At 31.2% G+C, this 26,304-nt stretch overlaps 1 protein-coding gene across 1 annotated transcript in view; it reads left to right on the top strand.

Moving 5' to 3' along the window:
• The first annotated feature begins 481 nt into the window (after positions 1–481).
• Positions 482–26,304, top strand: part of LOC139500847 (chordin-like) — a 41,168-nt gene continuing 15,345 nt past the window's right edge. The window contains exons 1-5 of the mRNA XM_071289725.1: positions 482–1,118; positions 15,878–15,978; positions 21,630–21,762; positions 24,775–24,879; positions 25,763–25,889. Coding sequence (XP_071145826.1) covers positions 992–1,118; positions 15,878–15,978; positions 21,630–21,762; positions 24,775–24,879; positions 25,763–25,889 — 593 coding nt within the window. The 5' untranslated portion in view covers positions 482–991. The remainder of the gene's footprint in view (positions 1,119–15,877; positions 15,979–21,629; positions 21,763–24,774; positions 24,880–25,762; positions 25,890–26,304) is intronic.

Here is a 26,304-nt window from a genome sequence, read left to right on the forward strand (position 1 = left end):
ATGAATGCAGAGTTGTCTCATGGGCACTCATACCACATCTTCCTATATCTATATAGAAGTAAAACATGTAACAAAACCATCAATTCTTTTGTATAACCACTATGCCATAATATTTAGTCGACTTAAATATTTTTGATTTAATTTTGAAGCGTATAAAACTACATGTCATACATGTAATAGTTACAAAGAAAAAACAGTAGCTTTCAAAATTAAGTCCTCTAGTAGTCGAACAACCCATCAAGCCATTAACTTTATTTTAATAAACCATCATGCCACATTCCTCAGCAGGAAATCAATTAAAACACCGCCATTCTTATCTTGATAATGATATGTAGTTAGAAACATTTAATCTTTCCAATTGCGAAAAGTAATCATTTTATTAACAAATAGCCCACAGACTCGATACGTCTGTATTGTTTGAAGTGGATTAACCTTTAACACCTAAAATCAAAATTTATTTATCTTTTATCGTTAACTACTTAATATCATGACTTCATTCCACATAGGATATAATAGTGAATGTTTACCAATTTTAGCACCTAGAGAAGAATTGAATGAGCGTAGGGTTTAGTCACTACGCGAGAGTGTTTACCGAAAAACTTAACTGTAGGTGTTTGGAAGTTACACTTCTCTATGCAATGTTTGATATAAAAATCCTCCCATTTTTGCGTTTTCTATTCATTCAAACTTGCGACCTTTTTATTCTTAACCAATCAACGTGGGTATCATGGTTTATCAATACAAACTCTGATAAATATATATGATAGAGCGCTTCATCAAATCTTAAAAAACATTCAATTTGTGAAAACTAAATAGAAATAAAAATTAGTTACGAAGAATTAAGAAATATTCTTGTTTGTCACGTAAAATTACAAAGAAAAAGATCGATTTGATGAATAAAAATCGTCAAGTGGTGAATAAGTTCGTGTAGATTTCAATAGAAATTGGATATTTTCTCTATTTATTATAAGATTGAAGTAGATTTGAACACATGTTTGATTTATTTAGAGAGATTTTATTACTAGCTGGGTTTGCACACCTGGTCGTAGCTGCTGAAATAAGATTTTCGGCACTACGTCCCGAACCAGAAATCAAGGAGAAGGAAAATTATCAACCAGGTAAGACGCTATTTTATATTTTAAAGAAAAAAATATACATGTTTCTATGAATTTGTTTTCTTATGCAGTTATTTTGAAGAAGTTTTTTCAACTTATTGAAGAGAAAAAAATCGGGGTAATTGCTAAGGGTTATTAACCTATATGATCAGTTTTAATAATCTTGATGGGTTCCATATGTAAGTTTTAATTATAATATCTTTCTTGTAGTATTATTGTTTTTCTTTATACATGGAACCACAATACATAAGATACCAGTCGAAGCTAGATTATGACACTGAAATTCATTTTTTTAACCAAAAATTTCTAATAGAAAATTTCTACAGTTATCTTAAATAATTCAATTGCGATAATACATTTTAATGTAAGACTTTTTCAAAAAAATTATAATCATATAAAAAAAATTAACGTCTATATCGTTTCCGCTTTTTTCTACCAGTTTGATATAAATTTTAAGCCATTACATTACGTTTTGTGTTGAACAAATGCGATTCTAAATTATTTGATTGCAAAAAATGCACTTACGACCCCTGATCATATATCAAAAGCCTCGTAATTTCGTTTAGTTGATATAATTATTTAGTATATTGATTGACAATTTAAATATGTTCTCAACATTATTACTGCATTAACAGAATGTTCTCAAGTAAATTAAAATGTGTGTACAGACTCTCTCTTCAATGGGTTACTTTGGTTTGGGCCTAGTAAATGTTAAAACTGCTCAACTTTCATTTCTCAAATATAAAGTAGATTTTTTTTTCGGAATAAAATTTCTTTTCATTTCAAATTATGAACTATAAATCTGATGGTACAGCACGGTTGATTTATAATTTCAGTTCAATTTTTCTTGGCGTTACCGAAATCGTCTTAGATTTTTATATACATATGTTATATAATTTGTTAGGTTTTTTTTTCAACAGACTTAAAATTTAGGGGACGATTTGATGATATCTTGGGATGGGGGCTGTGACAGAATGCTTATATTCTTCTTTTAAGACTCAACTGCTGTGAGCATATTAGTTTCTGAATTTGTTGGACAAATTATTCATTTTCATCCAGGTGAGGTATGTTCAATTTTTACACGGATGTTATAAGTCATTTGTCGCCCCTCCTCCCCTCCCCAAAAAATCAAAATCTTCCACTACATTTTTTCAAATAGAATATAATTTTGGAATAAAAATTATATAGACATTAAAAGATATGGTATGGGAGCCAATGAAACAACTGTTCATCCAAGTCACAATTTGTAAAAGTAAATCTTTATAGGTCAAAAGACGACCTTCACATAAGACATTTTCTTCATCTTTCAATCTTTTGTACATTCACTAATGAATACGGTCTTATTAATATAGACAACTAGATGGGTTTTGTTTTGTTATATTGTAAGTTTGTTGTCTAGACTCAGCATGACGTATATCCCCATATATCTCTTTTCTTAAATTCATATTTCTATAAAATGTATTTCCTCTATTGTACTAAGATTTTGATAACTAAATCATTTGTTTACCGTTTAATTATGTTTTAACTGTCTCGTTGATGTTTATAATTCTCCTATATCTATTTTTAATCTTTCTGTTAAAGATAATCTAGATTGTTTTAGGGTAAACAAGATAAATATGACAAGAAAAGTAATGCAAGGGAGTAATCATTTTTATACTTTATTCATAACCATTTCTCCAAGTCGCTATTAAGGATGTTCGCTACTCTGTTAAAAATAACAAGCTTTTTAAAAGACTGATATAAATTGAAAGTATATATTAAATAAAGAAACAAAAAAAGCAGAAAAAAATTGAGGGTCTGTGTGCTTGATTTCGAGATATAAGCCGTTGAAAATTTGGAGGGAAATAATTCTCTCTAGGTGTAATTCAATCTTATATTGATAATAACAATTAGAATTTAATACAAAGGACATAACCATATCTCCAGTGGGGGGAGGAGAAGGGAGGAGGCGGTTTTTTTGCGGATTGACTTTTGCACACGATAGCTACTGTTTTTTGTATTTTTTATTGCATAATATTCATTTTTATTCTTTGTTATGAAAAGTTATTTATTTACAGCCTTTATCGGTCCAGACCATTCATTTTCAAAATCCTCCTCGACCCTAGAAATCACATGATCGTCCCATAAGTTGGACCCTTTTCTAATTATCGCTTAAAAGTCAAAGTAATGTATTAGTACCAGTAATATCATTGAGAATGTTGTTAATAATTTAAAATCGGGATTACTATAAACCAAGTTAAAAAAATAATATTGGAATGGAATCATAATTGTAAATTTTAGGTACCATCCTTTTGTTACGAAGAGAGATGTGTATATATATCATATTAAATTGCTTAGCTGAAGAAAAATACCCATATTGAACACAACAGTTGAAAGGATTACCCAGAAGTCACAATCTGACAGAACTAATTTCATCATCTGATCACCCACAGACATTTGGTTCAATTTATTACATACTCTAGAAAAAGAATACGCGGAAGCATTTTCTTTTTGTTAATGATGATCAATTTGGTTCCATTAAAAAGTATAAGGGATCAATTCAATACGATAAATCTCGTCACTGTAATCTTATCGAGCAGTGGGATCGAAACGGGGAAAATCTTAGAGACAATTGTGGTAAAATTTCCTTTCTGAACTTCATTAAGGATGTTCGCTCCTTTTTTTTTTTAAATTTTTGCCAGATATTCGGAACCCTCTGGTTTTATCCATGTAATTCCGTTGAAAAACTTTGCCTTCAAACCCCTACTTTTTTTCCATTGCAAATAGTTTTAAAAGACAAATTGAAAATCTTATAAAATCCTTTTTACTTTTTCATAGTTTTTGACAGGGAAAAAGTGACAATGATAAATGTATGAAAAATTCAGAGAAAAACATTACCCGCCAAATTTTTAATGGCTTATATCTCGAAAGCATGCTCACGAATCTTTCATTTTTTTTCTGCTTTTTTGTAACTTTATTTTCATACTATCAATTTTTAAAAAAAAGTTTTGAAAAGTTTGTAATTTTGAAACTGAGTAGCGAACAGCCAAGGTTGCCGTACAATAAAAAACGTTTAGTTTTTTTTACTGGGAGCTAGAGTTGTATTAGTAGTGATTTTTAATTAAAGAAAAAACAATAATAACCCGGCCCTTCACACGTGTATCTCCCAAGATATGAATATCACCAAATTTTTTCTTTTCAACTAGTAAGTGTTGTTTGGTCCTTATAAGGATTTCAGTGTTGACATCCAATTTTGGTCAGTCCCTGTGATTTTTATTTATTCATTGTGTAGACAATGAAACAATTTTCAAACCGGGTCTCTGATCTTTAAGATTTCTTGCAGATAACAATTTTATTGTTTGTTTCCCCCCCCCCCCTAAAAATTAGAAAGTTTTGAAAATGAGATGAGTGATGAAATTATCTGAATGAAACAATAACAAATGACCATCCATCGAAGTATTGCAAGAGCGTGTTGATTGACCGGATCTCCATATTAAACATTATGAGAATATCATAACTTTGTTTTTGTACAGTATACATTTGGTGTGGCCGAGAGGTCTAAATAGTTAACTACTGTATCACAAGCTTGTCGGCACTGAGATTGTGAGTTCGACCCGCCCCAAAAGGTTCTACTCAAATTTTAATTGACTAAGATTGCCAGTTTCCCCTTCCGAAAGTGGGTGTTTCTCTCTTGGCACATCGGCTTCCCGATCCACCAGTAAAATCTGATTGACACGAAAAAACTTGCCAATTGGGCTGAAAGTGGCGTTAAGCATATATCAATCAATCAATCTAGCTGTATATAATTAAAGGTGTATGATTTGACATAATAAGCTATGGAATTGGGAATGTGTTCATTGATGCGTTCTACTCCAATCTTATAATTGACTAAGATAGCAAGTTCTCCTGCCGACGGTCGGTATTTCTCTCTTAACACTTCGCCCCCCCCCCCCCCCTTCCAGTTAAATTCAATCGCGATGATAAAGCCAATAGGGCTGAAAGTGGCGTTAAACACCAACTATCAATCAATCTTGTTTTATGCATTTACAGATGTATGATTTGACATAATTGGCTGTGGAACTGGCCATATGTTCTCTTTTTTTCTCGTTTTGATCTTAAAACGCAAAGGAAGTTTTATTAAAAGTGTACATCTGATAACAGGAAAAGCATTTTTACATGGATATTTTCTCTTTGTTCTTTCTTTAATTAAGAAAAACTTCTGACCTACAACGAATAATTGTTTACTATAGACTAATTCTATAAAGACTTGGCCTTGAATAAAACCTCATTTCTACAGAATAATTAGTTACAGTAAGAAATACTTTCGCTAGAAGGTTATCACGAAGTATTTGCAGTGCAATTTAAAGAGCTTTACAGGCCCGAATCCAGGGTACGATTGGAATGGATGATATAGAGATTACACGTGATTGAGACATTAGAGAAGTTATTTTGACACAAATACTGCTGTAACTTTTCATTTTTTTATTTGAGAAAAAAAGGATGAAAAAAGGGGAGAGTGTACACGTGCACTCTGAATCTGCGACTGTTTTATGATTTAACATTTACAAGCGGACTTGCGATTGTATATCTTTAGATCGATAGGGTCTGACGTGTTTCGTATTTTTCTTAATCTTTCAAAGATTCTTGCACTCTGAAAAAAATTACATTATTACAAATTGTATAAAAGTCGTAATTAATAGGCATAGATTCGTCCTTTTCATTTAAATCTGCTTCGTTTATGTTGTTTTTATATACTTCTCAAAATGCCAATGACCACCCGAAAAATTAATTAATTAATTGCTGCATGTTTGCTTAGCCTCCAGTTGCATATATCTCAAGCATTTTTCAGAATGATAAATGGCCGTCTGAAGAAATAAAGAATCTGTGAAAATCTGTGACGATGCCTTAAATATTTGATTTGTTTAAAGTAAATTGTCTCAAGGTAATCGTTTTGTAATCAATTACAGGATAAATTATAAGATAAAGCTATTATTCAGCTTAACCTCATCATCGATCTAAAATTGTACTCAAATATACCATATTGTTTGCACTTGTCCTTAATCAGGAACCTGATGTTCAGTGGTTGTCGTTTGTTGAATTGGTTCATAAATGTTTCTCATATTTTATATAGATGGTCTGTTTGACACTCATACCACATCGTCTTACAAAATGTATATCTATAGACCGTTGTTTTCCCCCGTTTGAATGGTTTTACACTAGTAAACTTTTGGGCCCTTTATAGCTTGCTGTTCGGTGTGCGCCAAGGCTCTGTGTTGTAGACAACTACTTTGACCTATATAATGGTTTAATTTTACAAATTGTGACTTTAATGGAGAGTTTTCTCATTAGCACTCCGAAAGATATCAAATCTTATATCTATATAAAACGCACTCTTGTTAAACAAGCTCTTCGCCGCCCCCTTCATAATAAGTTTGACATCATTTTCTTACGTTTGGTTACTTATATGTATTCATAAATATTACAAAGATAGGTTAGAAAGATGTCTGTTCACTTTTGGTATAATATGAAATATCAAAATAAGTAGGTATATATGTATATATGATTACCAACGAGACAACATAATCCACCGGAGACCAAAGGAAGAAGAAGCCTGTTCTTAGCCAGGAACCTGTTACAGTTGATTGACGTTGCCTTTGAGTTATATTTGTTTAATGATTAATATTTGACTTAAATCTCCTTGCATCGATAACAGATATGTACAATGGTTGTCTCTTTTGAAATTTTTCCCTTTTAGTTTACAATGGTTGTCTCTTTTGAAATTTTTCCCTTTTAGTTTACCCTGTGCCTTTGATGATTTACCTTCCGATTTATCCTTTGTCCAAGCTTAAGATCATACTTATCTGCATGGTTATATGTCTTCACATTGTATTTCTTGTCTGTGTTGACCGATTGTACATGTTTATCCCTTTTAAGGTACCATCTAAGTCTTCCGCCATCTTGGATTGTACAATGGTAGAAATCGACTAGTCTAAATGTTTAATAAGAAAAGGATTTTGGACAGAAACGTAATTCATCTGTTAGAATTTTCATTAAAGCTAATAAAATGGTTGAATTTGATCTTATCACAAGGATTGTTTTACAAACACAGGATTCAGTTTTTAAATTATAATCCCATTAGGGGAGACAACTCATTTGTTTAATTACTTAAAAAAATAAATAATTATACAACAGGAAAAAAAGACCACATTTTTTTTCTTTAAATTATCCAGACGCATTTAATAAGAGCTATATTTTTGTATCTATTAAAAATAAATGGTCAATTTTTTAATCAACAGTTTTTTCTTTCTATAATTTTTACAAAAAGTGTCAATTTTTACAAACCTTCCTTTCACCAGTCTTCTGTCTTCAAACAAGGTTTCCATTAAACTTCATTATATATACATTGTATTCTCTCAGTTATTACAAAAATTTGACAGTTCCAGTAGACCAAAGTTTTGGTCGTACATATTAAAAATTTTCGTATAATTTTTGTTTTATCCAAGTTTTCTTCATATATTTATATATGATAGCGGCAATAAGTGAAATTAGGCATTAAGCTTAAATCCTAGGCAATAAGCTAACGCCTAGGCAGTAAGTATATATTTGTTACATAATAACATTATGAGAACTGGAGCCTGTTTATCGAAATTGTTCTAAGATCGGTCCTGCAAGATATTCTTAGGTCAGAAATTATGATAAAGTGAGGACCGACTTACAACATGTCTCAGGATGCACATCGAAGCTATCTGAGAAATATCTTAGCTAGGATGTCCTAACCGCTGTCCTAAGTCTTAAAGTAAAAATAAAATAGCGCAAAAAAAAAAAAACCAAATAATTAAATATTGTACTAAATTTAACCAACAACTTTGATTTAAAAACCGATTAATTATTAGAAAACAATTATTAGATTTAAATCAAAGGGTAATTAATAATTTTGATATTATAACTGTACATTTAAACTCTGAAACAAAACATAAGTAAACAGAATACAAATATAAGGTTAATATTAGAATTGAACAAATTAATTGGAAATAGTTAAAATTAGATATATATAATAATCGGTAAATTCATTATATGCTTTGAGGGAGCTGAATTCGAAGTTTCACAGTTTCATACTTAAAAGTTCAAAGGCAAACATCGTGCATCTTTCATATAAATACTGGGTACCTTAACTATTTTATTTTATTACTGCAATTAACATACGTTTGAATATGAACAAAAGAAAAATATGTAATTTTACCGATGCAAAACTACAGGGCCCATTTTCATCCTAAATATAAAAAAGAAGATGTGGTATGATTGCAATATATTATTTATATTAAAACGCATCAAATAATATTTAAAAAATATGAAAACTTGATAGAAATTGTGTTAAAATCATAATGTTGTCACAGGTTGTGGAACTGTTAACAATAAAAAGTTACTTTAAACATCCAATAAAAAAAAATAAAAATGGTGCGAGCAAAAAATCATATCTTAATTTTGTCAACTTTTGACCAGTTCAAACCAGCTCGACTAGAGAAGTGTACAAATTTTCAAATAGATATTATAATTATTCTATAGAATCTCCCCCCTTTTTAGCTCAAATGGCCTGAAGGTCCAAGTGAGCTTTTCTCATCACTTGGCGTCCGTCGACCGTAAACTTTTACAAAAATCTTCTCCTCTCAAACTACTGGGCCAAATTTTACCAAACTTGGCCACAATCATCATAGGGGTATCTTGTTTACAAAATTTGTCCGATGACTTGGCCAACCAACCAAGATGGCCGCCATGGCTAAAAAAAGAACATAGGGGTAACATGAAGATTTTTGCTTATATCTCTGAAACCAAATCATTTAGAGCAAATCTGACGGGGTGAAATTGTTTATCAGGTCAAGATCTTCCTGCTCTGAAATTTTCAGATGAATCGGAGAACGCCCTTGTTGGGTTGCTGCCCCTGTATTGATAATTTTAAGGAAACTTTGCTGTTTTTGGTTATTATCTTGAATACTATTATAGATAAGGATAAACTGTAAACAGCAATAATGTTCAGCAAAGTAAGATCTACAAAAAAAGTCACAGGACCAGATGGTCAGTTCACCCCTTAAGGAGTTATTGCCCTTTATAGTCAATTTTTAGTCAATTTTTGTTATCTTTTACAAAAATCTTCTCTGAAACTACGAAAACAATTTTAACTAAATTTGTCCACAATCATCATTAGGGTATCTAAGTTAAAAAATGTGTCCGATGATCCCGCATGCAAACCGAGATGGCCGACATGACTAAGAATAGTACATAAGGTAAAATGCAGTTTTTGGCTCATATATCAGAAAGCATTTCCTTTAGGGCAAAACTCACGGGGATAAATTTGTTCATTAGATCATGGTCTATCTACCCTGAAATTTGTAGACCAATCAGGCAACCAGTTGTTGGGTTGCTGCCCCTGAATGGTAATTTTAAGAAAATTTTGCAACTTTGGGTTATTATCTTTAATATTATTATAGATACATATAAACTGTAAGCAGCAAAGGTACAGCAAAGTAAGACCTACAAATAAGTAAGCATAATCAAAAAGGTCAATTGACCCCATAAGGAGATATTGCCCTTTATAGTAAATTTTTGACAATTTTTGACAATTTTGTTAATTTTGTAAAAACAAAATATTTTAACTACTGTGCCAAGTTCATTATAGATAGAGATTATTGTAAGCAGCAAGATTGCTCAGTAAAGGAAGATCTACAAACACATCACCATCACCAAAACACTATTTTGTCATGAATCCATCTGTGTCCTTCGTTTATGATATGTCCATAGATCAAGGTGAGCGACACAGGCTCTTTATAGCCTCTAGTTTAATTGGATAAATCACCATTTTAAAATCTTTTCAATATTTTGTAATATCACAAAAACATGAAATACGTATGAGTTAAATATATTTCATTTCGTTTGAAATTGGGGTTTTCCCTTTAGGTATTTGTAGTTATTATATATAGATGGGAATTAGTGTAACTAGTTTTAGAACTAGTTCTGCAGGAGTATGTACTATTTATAAAGTCTGATGTTACGTGTACAAAGCACGAGAAAAGTTTTGGCGGTTTCTACGGGTGGGGTACTATATAAAGTTTGGCATTTAAATGTATTAGTATCGAAGGTGCTCGCAGTTAGGTCGTATAGTACGAAGTTAGTCACATTAATGGCTGCTATGTTTATTACATGTATTTATATTATGTTGTTTGTATCGAAGAAACTTGTATTATAGAGTGAAATAAAATTTGTATCGCAAGAGAAGATAATAATGTTACTGCGAGCAACTAACTCTATTTATGTGTTTGTTTTGTTTAAAGCCTAATTGAATTTAGAGTAGAAATACTTTAAATTCGGACGAGCAGGGCGAGGGAGAATTTAATTCTGTTTTTTAACTGGCTACAATTACTAAATAAACTTACTTAATTTGAAAATCTGTCAAATGAATGTATATTTATACATTTATTATTAGAAATATAATATAGAAACAACTTTATATCAAGAATAAATCACCAAATATACTTAAATTCCAGAGTTTGCTTATTGCCTAAAATAATGTTCGGCAATAGGATGAATAATCATCATCATATTTCAGGAAATAAGCTTAATGCCTGAAAATTTCAGGAAATAACTTAATAACTTAATGCCTAGGCGTTAGCTTATTGCCTAATTATTGATAAAATACACCTGATGTGTGTAGCTTTTTGTAACAATACGGATAAGGTGTGATAAGGCTACATGTTTGGCCGATGGAATGTGAAAATCTAAAATTATTTTAAAAAAACTTCGAAAATCGCCTCATTTTGAGGTAATGGTATTGATATTCATGAGCAACATCTATATCTTCAAAGATAGTTGTAACAAAATATGTTTACAAAGTTGTTAATGTGTGTAAAATTTCTGTTCTCATATCTAGTTTGTCTGAAACCTAAGTGCAAAATGATAATAAGTGGTATCAGTTCAAAATGTCTATTTCGCAATAGTTGCATCAAATGTTTTGCACGAGTTTTTTTGGTAACAGTGTCTAGATTAAATCATTCCCTTCATTTACCCATTGAATCAACACAATTTTAAAAATCTGTCATAAATTAACTACATTTTTAGTCATAGGGGCCAAATAATAGCCCTTTCCATACCTTTAGTCATTTTGTAAGACAAATCTCATTACCAGTTAAAAAAAAAAGTTTTGTTTTGTCGGGATTGAAAGACAGAAACCTCTACTTTTTTTTAAATGGCCAATACTAGCTGTAAACCCTTTGTTTAGCTAGTACATGTAGTGTATGTAAGACTTCAAAATTTTAGTTCGCAACTTTTCTAAAGATAAATTTATATTATGAACTGAGAACATCTGTTGAATTTGAAGTTTTACACCATAGATCTAAAATTAATGCATCATATGCTGTTGAAAATGAAATATGCTTGTAACCGCTGTCTGATTTTGTTTGTTATTTTTTAATTTATTTTCGAATGATGCAACTTCATTATATACAATTCAGGGGCGCACCTGCGACTATTGAAACATTTTATTTCAAGCCATCGTTTGAAATAATTACCATTGATACAAGGGTGCACTGACTGCGCTATTTAAAGCATATTTATGTTAATATATACTACCATCCGTATTTTATGTGACATATCTTATTAGGTACTAAGTTGTTGTATATACTATTTTGTATCAGCATTTTCGTGTCTAGGCGAGATATATACTATACTGTTGTTCAATAGTTCGTTTACAGAATATATTAACTTTATTTTACACATTTCATTCCCCATTTATCTGAAATGTCTGACACTTTTGCTGTAAAAAGAGGTATTTTTTCTCTCTAAAATTTTACATTATAAGGTATGGAGAAAATCTGGATTCAATGTACATTTTTTTGGTCATTTTCTTACCCACAATATTTTTTTCTCATCTAATAGGGTATACAAATATTTTTTTGGGAAAACAACATAACCATAATTTAATAAAACTTTCAAGACTGAACAATACCTTTTTAGTCATATTCAATCTGTCCGTCAATTTTCAGACATTTTCGTTTCGGTAAAGTCAAGAATGTTAAGACACCTTATTGCAGTCAATTCAGATCTGTTAAACCTATATCCATTAGTTGGTATTTATCTGTGCCAAATGTTTAACACTGGATTGTGGGTAAACAAATCTGAGCTAATCGCAAGTAAAATATCTTTATGACGAAGCAAACACTTAAAAAAGTTTATATATGAATAGCTACAAAGTGATTCGTTGAAAAATAGTTCATAGAATAGAAAACCACGCAAGAATATGGGGTATCTTTCGAAGACAAAACCCAGTACATGCACAACAAAACACACACAAAAAGCAAAGTAACAGCGCTTTTATTGCTGTCAGTATAGAAGGACCGGGTCTTATACAAGACGATATTTTGAATTGGAAAACAATATGAATTGTCATTATCTGACTTGCATAATAAAAGTACGACGGATCAGTATGACTTTACAAAACGAACAAGTAATTTAGCACTGCAGTATCTGCTAGTTGAATATACCTCGTGGCATTAAAGCAGACTATAAATGGATATAATAACAATGGCATGATTTATTTCTTCATAAAATATCACAATTGTCTCCTAGCAGGTTATAGAATTATACATTTCCATTCATAAATTGTGTTTTTAAAGTAAGAATGTCTTCGAGGAATGATAGGTGTGGTTACAAACCGGTTAACTTCCCGACCTCAGGACAAAGCCAGCATGTTTCATTCAGAATAAGTGTCAGTTCTTACCATAAAATTCCAGTTTATGTCTTCTGAATAGCATGTTAAGCCTGCTTTGACAGATTTTATAACAAGTAAAACCACCAGTTTGCTAGTGATATATAGTGCAGTACATTGATTGTGTAGGTGTTTTGTATTGTCCAATTTTATTCTCTACTACAAAGACAGAATAATTAATAGATTTAAACGAGGTCGTTTTTTATTTGTTTAAAAATCGATCAGTTCCTACTTACAAGCTTTTTGTTGTTGTTTATAGTGTTTTCTCTCTCCTTGCACAATCGGTACATCTTTATTTATAGAATTCACCGTATGCTTTTGTGGATATCTTTTGAATGCTTGTAAAATTGTTTCAACAATGGATTCCGAAACACAATTCATAAGTGAGCCTTCGAATTCTGTCAAAGCCAACGTCATTGGCTGACTTTAATCAACAAATAACATTCTTGTTCCATTCAAGGGGGAAATAGGTACAAAATACAACGTACCTACATGCCCACGAATCAACCCAAATATTATTTCAGGGGAAGGACCTGTGTTTAAAGAAACATATCCAAGACGCTGACCGTAATTTCAAAAGTCGTTTCGAAACATTGAGTGATAACATTATATCAGTGATTTTAGCTGTTATTTGGTTTCTTAATCTTATTGAAGTTTAAATTAGTAAGATTATTTTAAAAAGCAACTTCCAGTTGACAGAAGACTGACAAAGATATTCAATTCCAGACGTCAGCATGATATATTGATACTAAATCGGTCTAAAATTGACAACACAATTGGCTTAGATATTTCATAAGAAGCAATGAGATACGTTAATAGAAACCGCATTTGCAAATAATGAAAAGCAGCAATTGGAACCATGTTTCTCGGTTTGGATTAAAATATAATAGAAAATATAACTTAGTTCCCATTCAGTAACCAAAAAGATCAATTGTTTACAGTTAAACAAGGAAGCAGCAAATCATATCGTTCAACTACTTTAAAAAAAAATAGTTAAAATTAAAGAACGGACATTAAATTGTCAAAAAATCATTTGACCTTCAAAATAAGATTTTTGGGTCAATATTCCCTTCGCTTGAGAAAAAAAAACACAATTTTGACTCCGTTATAACATTAACGGTACCAATTTTTCTGCACCAGATACGCATTTCGACAATACATGTCTCTTCAGTGATGCTCGTGGCCAAAATATGTAAAATCCAAAGCTTATATAAAAGATGAAGAGCTATAATCCAAAAGTTCCAAAAAGTATAGCCAAATCCGTGAAAGGAATCAGAGCTTTGCATGAGGGAGATACATTCCTTAATTTATAATAATTTTTAATATTTTGTTACAGCAAATTTAATAACACAAAAAATCCATATTTTCATGTCAGTACCGTATACCTTATCTTATACTGAATGTTTACTTAGTTTTCGCCAAATAGTCCCGTATTTGTTCATATTTAATATTCTCTGAAAGAGTTAAGGCTTTTGTTTTGGTCCCTTTTAAATGATCAGCTCTTAAAACAGATTTAATAATTTCAAACTTTTGAAATGGAGCCTCACTGAAATGTTTTGAAATGCGCATCTAATGCATGCAGTAAATAAAGGCAATAGTAGTATACCGTTGTTCGAAACTCATCAATCGATTGAGAAAAAAAACCAAATCCGGGTTACGAACTAAAACTGAGGGAACGCATCAAATATAAGAGGAAAAAAACCACACAACAGAAACACAACGTTAAATTTAGTACCTGTAATGTTAGTCTTGCTGATGTCTCACAACTCTTAAAGGCGATACCACCGACTCACGACCAAGAGAACCATGGAATATTTCTCAGTTTAATTTTTCTATATAAAAAAATCTTGCTTTTAAATATTTTTAAATTGCTGATGCCTCTTTTATAAAAGTACAACATTAAATGAAATAAAATGTGTAGTTAAATTCTTTGAAGAGTATAAAAATTGTACGCATGTTTGAGGTGAAATACTTTATAGAAATAGATATTTCAGTTCATTAAAATACAAAGTTTAACAGAAAAATAATAGCTATTTATCGTGCTGAATTCGAATCACTTTTAAAGGAAACAAAGAAAAGATAAAATATTTAACAAAATAACAACTGAAGAAATGTAATAAGATGTGTTTAAAATGTTGACATCTTTGTTCAAAGGTCTCGCATCATGGAAGACACCATATCAAATACGAAAAAATTAAACTTTATTTTGTTCTGGACTCGGACGAAGACGTGAAATTCTATTGTATGCTAGTAATATCATCCGTACATTTGATAATCAAGTACGTAGCATGTTCATACGGTTAAAATTCAACTTTATATTATATTTCCTTTACTATAACTATCTAGGGTGTTAACTGAACATCAAACAGCCATAGATGATCTTACGTATTTTTAGGGGCGTACTGTGTCCCAAAAATGTTTTAATCTTCGTCCTTTTGTCTCTTGTGGGTGACTGTCTCATTGACAACCATTTCTTATCTAATATCTTAACTGAGCATAATAAAGTTAAAATATAGTTTCGCTACTCATTCTAAGTAGTCAAATATATTCATCTCTGTTAGATATGGAACAATATTTCACGAAGAACTGCCAGGGATCATCTTTGGTAGACGTACAATTACAAAAAAAAAATTGATGATAATTTACTTATAGAATAGAAATGATATATCAATTTACTTCGAAATTAAAGAACGTGTCTAACTTATTAAACCATAACAGATGAAAATCGCTTTCTTCAATACTGTCAAAAAAATTTAATTCATATTAAAAATGGCTATACATATTTGAATGACATTTCTATAGATAACCCTATATTTACAAATTTTTCAGATATTGAAAAACTAGTGGTCCTACGAAATCTTTCAAATATAAATAGAGTCAATTATAGTCTTTGCGGTTGAGGTCAGGGATCTCGTAGTTATTTTGCTTGTATTAAATAGTTTACATGTATTTTATTATGTTTATTTATATAATAATTATAAAGATATATTTTATACAAAATAAAAAGTACCAAAATGTGGTTTTATTTTAGGATGTTGGCTTGGGAAGCATCATTACAAACTTATGGAGAAGTTTTCACCTGCATTAGAACCTAATGGAAGACTTGTTTGTATACTCTGTCAGTGTATTCCGGTAAATATAACTACTTATAGATATTGCATTACTTTTAAAATGTACTGAGGTTGTTTAGATTTATGTGTAGATACTCTGTTACCTTCCTTAAAAATATATCAGATATGAATATAATCCACTAATAAAAAATTCATCAGAAGACGTCCTGAGAGCAAGGATTTATAAACTGAAAGAGGGGGATGGGCGAGACCAGAAATTTTACCTTAAAGGATGCTCTCCAGTCAAAAATCTGAGAAATGTTCTAAACAATTCGATCCTGAAGGGGAAAATAAGGGGGGACTTGAACTTTCCGGAATTCGCCATGACAATACCAATTGTAACAAGTTTTGTGTCCCTGCTTTTTATAGAACTCATGAGATTTTATTAAATGTGTATATGAAACCATCAACACCAGAGTTTCATTAACTTATTAAGTATAGTAAAAGAAGTGCATAACTTATCATTAAAAACATTCAATGTCTGTTTCATTGTGCATGAAATATTTGCTACCGGACGTTTAACAAGTAACAATCAATCAATGCTTTAACTTTGGTGGATTGTAGAAAACAATTTACTTTATACAAACCTTTTCTTCTATCACATCTCATAGATTGAGGAAAATAAGTACTTTATATAAGTTTTGAACTTAAAGTCCCAGCATTTGATATAACAGAGACGAGTACTAATATCGCTGTTTAAACCGAAATATTTGCAAATGTTTAATTGTGAATACACTACTATTTTGAATTTCTGAAATATATATTGTGTCATGCAGTTCTGAAATAAAACGAATTTTATTTAAAAAATTCGAAACCGAAATCGAAATTGAAATAGAAAACGACTTCTTCTTTTAACTTATACCAAAAAGCTGAACAAATTGGCACCTTCACATAAAGTCATACGGCTTTGTAAGAAATCAAACACCAAATAAAAGAGAGGAGAAAACGGGGTCAGAATAGAACAATTAAGAGGTATTTTGTGTGAATTCGATCTACATTTCATTATAAATAACAATGGTGAAGTTTAAGTCCATACTTGAAAAGTAGCTACATACTATAGGTCACCATATAGAGATTATTTTTCGTTAGTGTAAATAGAAGGTTTAAAATATAAGGTACCAGATTTATATACTTTAATGCATGATAAAACCTATATTGCATGGTTTGCACGAAAGTCTATTTTAAAAACAGTAGTTTCTGAGTAGGACGTTATTAAAGTTCTCTTTAGTATTAAAATTGATTCACATCAAGATATTTTGTCTTAATCTTGGATGACTTATTGTCCAATATCTTCGTGGACGTTGTTCAAATATTATACATCACACCACGCTGGACGTTGACCATTCATCAACACATTTTAATACTAAAAAATCAAGGGAAATTGTGAATTATTGTGAATACTATTTTTTTTAAAGATACATAGTCTGTAAAATATGCCGAATTTGCAGCTGTCCCTATGAAAAGTATCTGTAGCTAGGGTTTTTGGGTGTAAAAACATCAACATTACATTTTTTCATAATACACATTTTCTAGAAGAATTTTATCGCCAATTCGCCCACTCACATAATCAAAAAGTATTCCGACACCTGTTTCAATGAAAGTCATTACACATGTAAAGGTATTCATTTCGATCAGAATGGCTTTACCATTTTTTCTCGTAAGGAATTCAAATTCATCTTTGTAGATCCTTGTTTTCATTGGGAGTAACCATTACAAAATGAAATCATATCTGCTGTTTACAGCTAATTATACCTGTCATAATGATAAAACCTGTCAAAGTTCCTGCTAACGAGGGCAATACACATCTCTCATCCGATAGCATGGCACGCGCGTTAACTTATCGCCTGCTGGTTTGTAATCAACAATTTTATTCTTCCCGCTAATTTGTTTAGTCTGTGCTTTATTGATTCGCTTACCATGCTTACTTACCTTCACATTTTTTGCTATACAATAGTTACGTCTTTTCTTCTACAAATTACATGCAAATAGTCTTTGATACACATCAATGCATTAAATGTTTGATAGATAAAATAAAAGTTATAACTTCAAAATATCGGAGATAACTATATTATAACATATAAACGAAAGCCACTTTCAATCATAATTAACATCATTCAAATTTCTCATAATATAAAATAAAAATATGCTGTATGATTGCCAATGAAATCCCTCTCTCTCCAGCAGAGACCAAATGATCATCATCGTATGCGGGCTTTAACAATGAGCAAACTTTCCTTCTACATGTAAAAGACCTGTTTTGCAAAAAAAAAAAAGGTATCGCTGTATGAAAAATTTGCGTATTTTTCTCCGCATTTTTTTGTGTTCATTCCTCTCATGTTTTTCTTTGATTAATCTACAAACGGGTAGTTTTCATTCTCAATTATAGTATGTCTCAAAGTCTTAAATCCGCTCAGTTATCAATTATCATTGATTATTCACTTGCAATGCATAATGGATTTTCATGCTGTATTGAAGACCCATTGTGGCATTCGGCTGTTTTCTGCTCTTTGGTCGGGTTGTTGTCTCTTTGACACATTCCCCATTTCAATTCTCAATTTTTTATTTTATAATCTGATGCTTCCAAATCTTGGATTAAAGGAATGCAGAAAAAAAACTCCTAAAGATTTAAATCAAGATGGAAAGAAATAAAAACCACAGTACTCTACAGGAAGCTTCACATTGACGAAAACTGATTTAAAGTCATGTTATCAATGGGACAAAACGTTTTGAAACTTTTATAAAAAAAATGTCAATACCCGAATCTTACATTATATCACAGTTTGATTTTAGTTCACAATAGGCCAAGCATTTCATCAACACCTGGACACACTACATCGTCATGTAAATTATTATTGAATTATACATATTTTATTTTATTTATTAATTCACAGGTGATGATTTAAAAAAAATATAAAAATTAAGGTAAATTTGTCTTTTGGGTATAATTTAAGACAAATGAATATGGACCAATGTACTTGTATACGCCGTCTGCTGTAAAAACCTAAATACAAACTTGATTTTATATATGGATTTTGATCACTGAGTCTCTACTAGAAAACCACATTGATTTATCTTTCTTGCACTTAGTGCACAAAAAAAATATACTTATGCATGTCAAACATTCATGATTTTGAAAATACCTTTTAACAATGTGCATTGTCCGTTTTTAAAATGAGAAATGATAAAGGACCTAAGGTTCCAAACCCCCGGGGCAAAGTCGACCATAGATAGATTACATTGTCCGTTTATAAATTTATAGGTTACTCAAGAGAGAGTTTGAAGATACATCTGGTTATCATTTAATGTCCGTTTCGGTCATATAGCTCTCGTGTGTTTCGGTACATATGTAAATCTTTTGCTTTCAAATATTTGACTATGAGCGTTACTGATGAAAGTGAAAGCAGAAAAGCGTTTCGGACGCATACAATTGCTAAACAATTATTTTCAGTTTACAGCAATCTTTTTTTGGTCAGTGTTTGTTTAAATATGTTCTTATTGTTTAAGGCCGCCTTTTGGCATAGATTTTTTGTCGTTTTGTTGCATTCTACATAACGTTAACCCTGCATTTTTTATCCTGTCGATTGATTTGTATACATGCAACATTTGCTTCCTAGTGCAAAACAGATTCTTATTTTGGTGCCTTGATGTATTACTTATATTGATATAATATTGTATGATTTATTTTTCTGTCACGTACATTATTTTTTGCAAAAAGGGGAATTTAAAAAGTTTCTAGACTGGTACTCATACCAGACAAAAATAAGTCGGTGATTTATTACAATGACAAATTATTCCAATTTTAAAGCGAAACACGATTGTAAAATAGTTTTTAATTATACCACTTGAAATTTTCAAAGCAACGTGTACTAGAAAATGGTTAAAATTCGTTTCCTACGGCTTGTCGTCTGTCCAAATAAAGTTAGCAATTTAAATAATTTATAATGCAGGATTAAATTTGTACATAGGTATACTAAAGAAACGGATTTCCTGCAAGCAATAGTTTGTACCTTTTTATTCAATTGGATACCGCATAAACGACCATGTGTATGACTTCGCTTTAAGACGACCGGATTAAATCGATCGTCGGGGCTTAACACTTACCATTGTTCAAGAGCAATTGAAAATAGAAAATTAGACGGGAGGTGTTAAAATGAATAAATAAACATCGAAGAATTTAAAACTCCCGTAAGATTCAGGTTAAAAGGTTATGGATAAAAGAATGATTACCTTTTGAGAATAGTGGTATAGATTCTTTCTTTTATTGGTGCGAGTATATGATTTGACTATATCACTCTGATTGAAATCAAGTTGTCATTGCTGAGTCGTAGATTAAACGTTTATAAGGATGTTCTATGCATCTGATTAAGCACGTTTAGGTCGTTAGATTTTAATTTATTACTTGAAAAGTATCAGTTTCAACCATTACAATAAATTGTTTTTACATCATCTGTTGTTATAGATTTCGAAACGTTCTGTTTACTTTTAACGAACTTCAAAGGGACGAACAGTTTATGGGACAGAAACATCAAATGCGGCGTTAATTGCTGCTGTACTGACTATAACCTACTGAATTCCTATAAATAAAAGAATCAATTGATAAACACTGGCGAGACTTTTAAAAAAGAGCATAAAACAGAGGGGGAAAAAAGACAATCTATAATAGATTAATTTGGCCATTTTAGATTTGCAGTTCACTGTTTTCCTGTTTCCAGTTAATCTTTTTTGTGCATTTTTTAAAAGAAGAAAATGAAAACCCTTCATTAACACATATTTGTGCTCTTTTCTTATATACAACTTAGTATCAATTAGCTTGATTTGACGTTAAAGTGTCTCTAAACCGTAATCTTAGATTTTAATGCTGATTTTCAATATGAAGAACGGCAATACTAGCACTGTTCTTTTTCTCTGATATTTCCTTGCTTATTAGAATATCTCATTTCAAATAATCCTCTTTATTCGCAATTATACTACATAACATTATGCAAAACAATTTCAGTTTGGCTTTGCTTTAAAAAGTTCAGCTATACAAACAATACCTATATTAAACTAGCCGTCTGGGTATACACCTGATTTATAATAGCAATAAATTGACGTAGTGCACACAATTGACACGATCAAAATACTTACATGTACGTTGATTTGAAATTTGAATAATCTTTTAACATCCATTTGGTCTTTTCTAAAAGTGTTTTTTTACGTGCATCATGTTTACCGTCCAAGAATAAATTACAATACACTCGTAAATTTATATAGTTAATAAGGTAAGAACAATCCATTAGACAAAAAGACAGTGTTTAAATGTGTATTTTGAGAAAAACAAATGCGCAATTTACCGAGGTTTCTGAGGTATATGCTCATATTTTGTGTCCGAGTTTAAAAATAAAAGAATTGAAATTGAAATTGGTTGTACCATATACTTAATGTACATGACTTATAACTATTAGGTATTTCTGAAAGGCTTTTTAATAGTTTTTGTAAGGCAGGAGAGTTTAGAATTTAAAAAAAATTGACACAAATTCTGTCCTTTGTTCTTTACGTTTGCTCATTATTAGATCTATTCCGTAAACACCATCGTCGTTACTGCCCTACATGCCAATGGCTTACAAGGGTAGTAAGTAAGTACATGTATAAGCAAGCAAGTAATTGAGCTATATTGTAATATTTTATTTATAGGTGACGAGGAAAGGAATCATTCAACATTATGGAAAAGCAAAATGTGTCAATATCAAGGATAAATGTCCTTTACCGAACTGTCACAATCCAATACTGCTTCCCGGAAAATGCTGCAAATCTTGCCAAGGTCAAGGTTAGTATTCCGTTAGTTTAAATTGAATCGTTAGAGCTGTTTTTTGATGATATCCATGTTTTGCCGTATTGTAATTGGCTTTTCTTTTTTTGCTTTAAGTTAAGCATATTAACGACCGTCTATACGATCAAATTGCAGGTGTTGGTGTATCAACGCAATTATAATTTGAAAGATTACATAGACCGCATATTCGATTCAGATACAAACGTATTCAAACATTGAGTGATTCATTGTTGCCAAGAGTTAAGCACATTAACGACTTTCCACGACGTGACAAAACGGTCTTGGTGTATCTCGGCATTATGGTTTTAACGGAATTACGTAGGCCGCATATTTTTTCCAGATATAAACACGTTTCATGCATATTTTTTAATTCATACATTGTAAAGCAAACTTTTCTCATTTCTGTAAGCTGTGGGACTATATATAAAGGCAACAGTAGTATGCCGCTGTTCTAAAGTTCTAAAGTCATAAATCGATTGAGAGAAAGCCAATCCGGGTTTCAAACTGAAACCGAAAGAAACGCATCAACTTTTAGAGGAAAACAACGAAACAACAGAAACACCAAGGTGCAACAAAAAATCCAACGACAATGTAACACACACAGAAACGCACTATAAGATAACAACTGCCATTTGACTGACTTGGTACAGGACATTTTAAGAAAAAAATGGTGGGTTGAAGAACCTGGCTATAATTTGAAATAGAACTAAAAAAGTAAATAATTGGCCAGACAAATAATGTACTATGATAAAAATAGAACCTTTATAATATGGAACTATTTTTCGTACTGAAGCACACTCAGACACCATAATTATGTTTCTTCAGTTTTAATATTTCCAAAAGGCACTCACAAAACAAACAAAGAACGTGAGAAACTTTCTAGCTTTTAGAATTTTTTTCTAAATTACATTTATGACTAATTATTTCTACATTTTTGACATTGTTAAATGTGACGATAGCAAATACTAACAATTCTAGAAGTACTGAAAACAAAACAAAAACCCTAATGGTATTATTTTAACAGTATATTTTGTTACAAATTTGTAAATATTAGATGAATAAATCACATACTTAAGTGTTTGTTTTTAAATACCGTGTCAAAGTAATACTTCACCCCTTCGATGGATATTAAAGTTGTTAAAAGTAGCAATTCTTACCACTGCGGCTAGTGACTAGGTAAATACGGTACTTAGATACTTAGATGGTGATATAACATCATTGTCAACGTATACTGGGTGGACTTAGAATATAATAGTCCAGACTAGGGGCAAATAGTTCTATATTGATCAAATATTTATTTATTAAAACGATACGTGATATTCTTTAAATTTTTGTCAAAAAGTAAATATACAATTTTGGATGAGAGTAGTTATAATTAAATAGTCTACATTAATAACATAGTTCAATGGTTATTCATAAATATTTGTAAATAAAAAAAGAAGATACAAAGAATAAAGGAAAGGGTAGTTGATCTTAATAAAGCATTGCATGAAAAGTAATTTAAAAATATTCGGAAGCGAAAATATTTAGAAAATGTTTTGAAACTTTAGACATATTTCATTTAAAATATTTATAACTTATTTATTTGATTATATAACGTTGCATAACATACACGGTTACATTATAATGACTAGTGCTTAACAAAAGGAAGTACGTGTACTTAATAAAAAAAAACATCTATTTCATTGTCAATCAAAATACCCACAATTAGTTTATGATACGAATTAGACATAAAAGTTGATATCCTTGGAATTCCAGTGGCGTAGGCAGGGTTAAAATGATGTGGATGCTAAAAAATTTTGGGACCATTTTTGCATATTTTTTTTCTGACATTTTTCCCGTATGCAGGTGTCCTCCCCTAGAATCTGACACTGACTAATTTTTTGTTAAATTTCAAAATACCAACCAATAGATATTTTATTTCCAACACCCAATCCTATATATTCGACAACTCAAAATCAGACCAATTACAGCGTAACATGTGTATATGATACTTCAGAATATAGAACCGAATTGACCCTCCTTTCCCGAACTCCATGATCACGGGAAACAACATCAGGGTATGATGGTGAATTTGTTAACATTGATATGTCATCGCTCTGCTGGGCTCCATTTCAGATCAAACATGTCCGCAGGTCTACGTATCATTATCGTCTGCGCTTGCTGTAGCTGACGACGCTACGACATAGACTTTTAATGATTTTCTGCGATTTATCCATCATGTTTACATAAACTAAATAATTCTACAGGAAAGACTACGCATACTGTTTCGGAAATGATTGGACACTTTTCTCATATCCCTGCCCATGTTACTTTTAGATACCACCATGTGTATCTGCTACAAACACTGTCACATGTAATTTATATATAATTATTTTAAAAACATTTTTTTTTGTCAAAATGATGTGGATGCTGGAGCATCTGAGCATACATGGAAGCTACGCCACTGATTATTCTGCTTTATTGATTCAATATACTTATTTATGAGATTAATTGCATACACACGTTATTAATATAAAATTATGGTAAAACAATCTCTTTTCTTTTTATTGATTAAAAAAGTGCAAATGGGCTGGGTAGATAAGTATTGGTACAACTGTAGTTCACCAATTACTGTCGATCCGTGCCAGATCTTATGGAAAAATATTAGCAATTAACACATCTGCTGAAATTGAAAATGGAAATGAGAAATGTGTAAAAGAGACCTCCTATTTGGCGATGTTTGATTTGTTTTCAATGAACATGAGACATTACTAAACATATTATTCAGATTCTGTATTAAGGAACGCTTATATAAATATTTTGCAGCTTTATAATATTTCGTAGTACCATTTACCATGTTAGCGAATTTATGATCTCAAGAGCTATCACTAATTGTTTGACGACACTTTGAAGTTTAATTATTTACACAGAACACACTAAGCATGGAATCTGTTGTCGGTATCTAATAACCGAGTTGAGGTTTTCTTTGCACGACATCGCGTGTACTATCTTATTTAATGTTTTCAGTACCATTTGAGAACCAGTATGTTTTGCTGCCACAAGACATTAATGACCATTATGAGAGCTCTGTGAATTCCGATAAAGAAGCAAGAGAGGAATACAAAGAGCAAAGTATGTAGTCATTAATTAACTTATTTATAATCATTAGTAAAAACTACACTGTGGATTTCAATTCTTGGAAACTAATTGCAGCACTTTTTAGGAATGATTCACCCTTGCAAGTTCACTCATCAGAGATACCAGGATTGAAATTTTATATTTGCGCCGAACGCGCGTTTTGTCTACAAAAGACTCATCAGTGACGCTCGAATAAAAAAAGGTTAAGATGGCCAAATAAAGTACGAAGTTGAAAAGATTTCTAAAAGTTTTACCAAATACATCAAATAAATTGATTAATTCAAATTAGATTCCAAACCTTTCCAACAAACCGGGAGCAATAATTTTAGCTTCAACAGTTTATGAAAATAATGTTAACGCAATATCTTCTACCTGAAAATATTACATGGGACAATTAAGATTGCCCTCTTTTATACCTGTCGGATTAAATGAATTTCATGTATTACATCTTCCGTAATACCTTTGTCAACGATAGGCTTCCGTTTAAATGTTCTGGATGTAAAAGTACATAGCTCCATCTGGTTAGAATGAGGACGTTAATCCAATCCCTTGTGTAAAGAGAGTTCCACGCTCTCTGTACGTTAAGAACCCTTAAATCATCAATTTGAGGGGTTCGTAGGTCCCTGTCCAATATTCCGTTGGCATTCCTGTCATTCACCTAGCTCGGACGGACTCTATTACATTACCTTACTATTGTATGTATTGTTATATTGTTTAAGTTCTGAACATGCCTGAAATATTTTCCACTGGACGTTAAACATCTGACAATCGATGAAAAAAAAAACAATGCTGGAATTTGAATCAAACTGTTATTGGCTATTCTCCAATATAAACCTTCCCGTTGTATGATTCGTATAAACTATTTTTCTTTCTTCAGGATACACAGCTCTGTTGGTCGGTAAGAATGTAGTTGGTTCCCCACCACTTATGACAAAAGCAGTTGCAATGGTATATGTATTGGTTAAGAAAGATGCTACACTTCAGTTCTCCGTAAGATATGCAGAGTAAGAAAATTTAAAATATTGATAAAATATGAACTATTTTGAAAAGAAACGCAAACAGAAACAAAACATCCTTGAATGAAAAATTCAATATTAGCTAATGTTTGTTTTTTTGTCAATTAGGAATTTGTTCTGAAGCCTGATTTTTTGTAGTTTTCATGTCTGTTGTTGAAGAACCGTTTGTTGATATTAATGGTGGTCTCGATGTGATATTTGGTTTAAAACACATACGCAAATCATCTGCATTCTTGTTCTAACATTTGTTTCAAAAACAACAAAATTTATACATGAAAAACTGTGATTGAGAACTATTTGAGACAATGCTATACTTTTAAATGTGCTCAAACAAGTCTTACTTTTTGTATGTTAAAAGCACAGTGAAAATGATAGTATTACAAACTGTGTTTGATTTAAGTAC

Source organism: Mytilus edulis, chromosome 13 (genome assembly GCF_963676685.1).
Source record: "Mytilus edulis chromosome 13, xbMytEdul2.2, whole genome shotgun sequence".
Classification (NCBI taxonomy): Eukaryota; Metazoa; Mollusca; class Bivalvia; order Mytilida; family Mytilidae; genus Mytilus; species Mytilus edulis.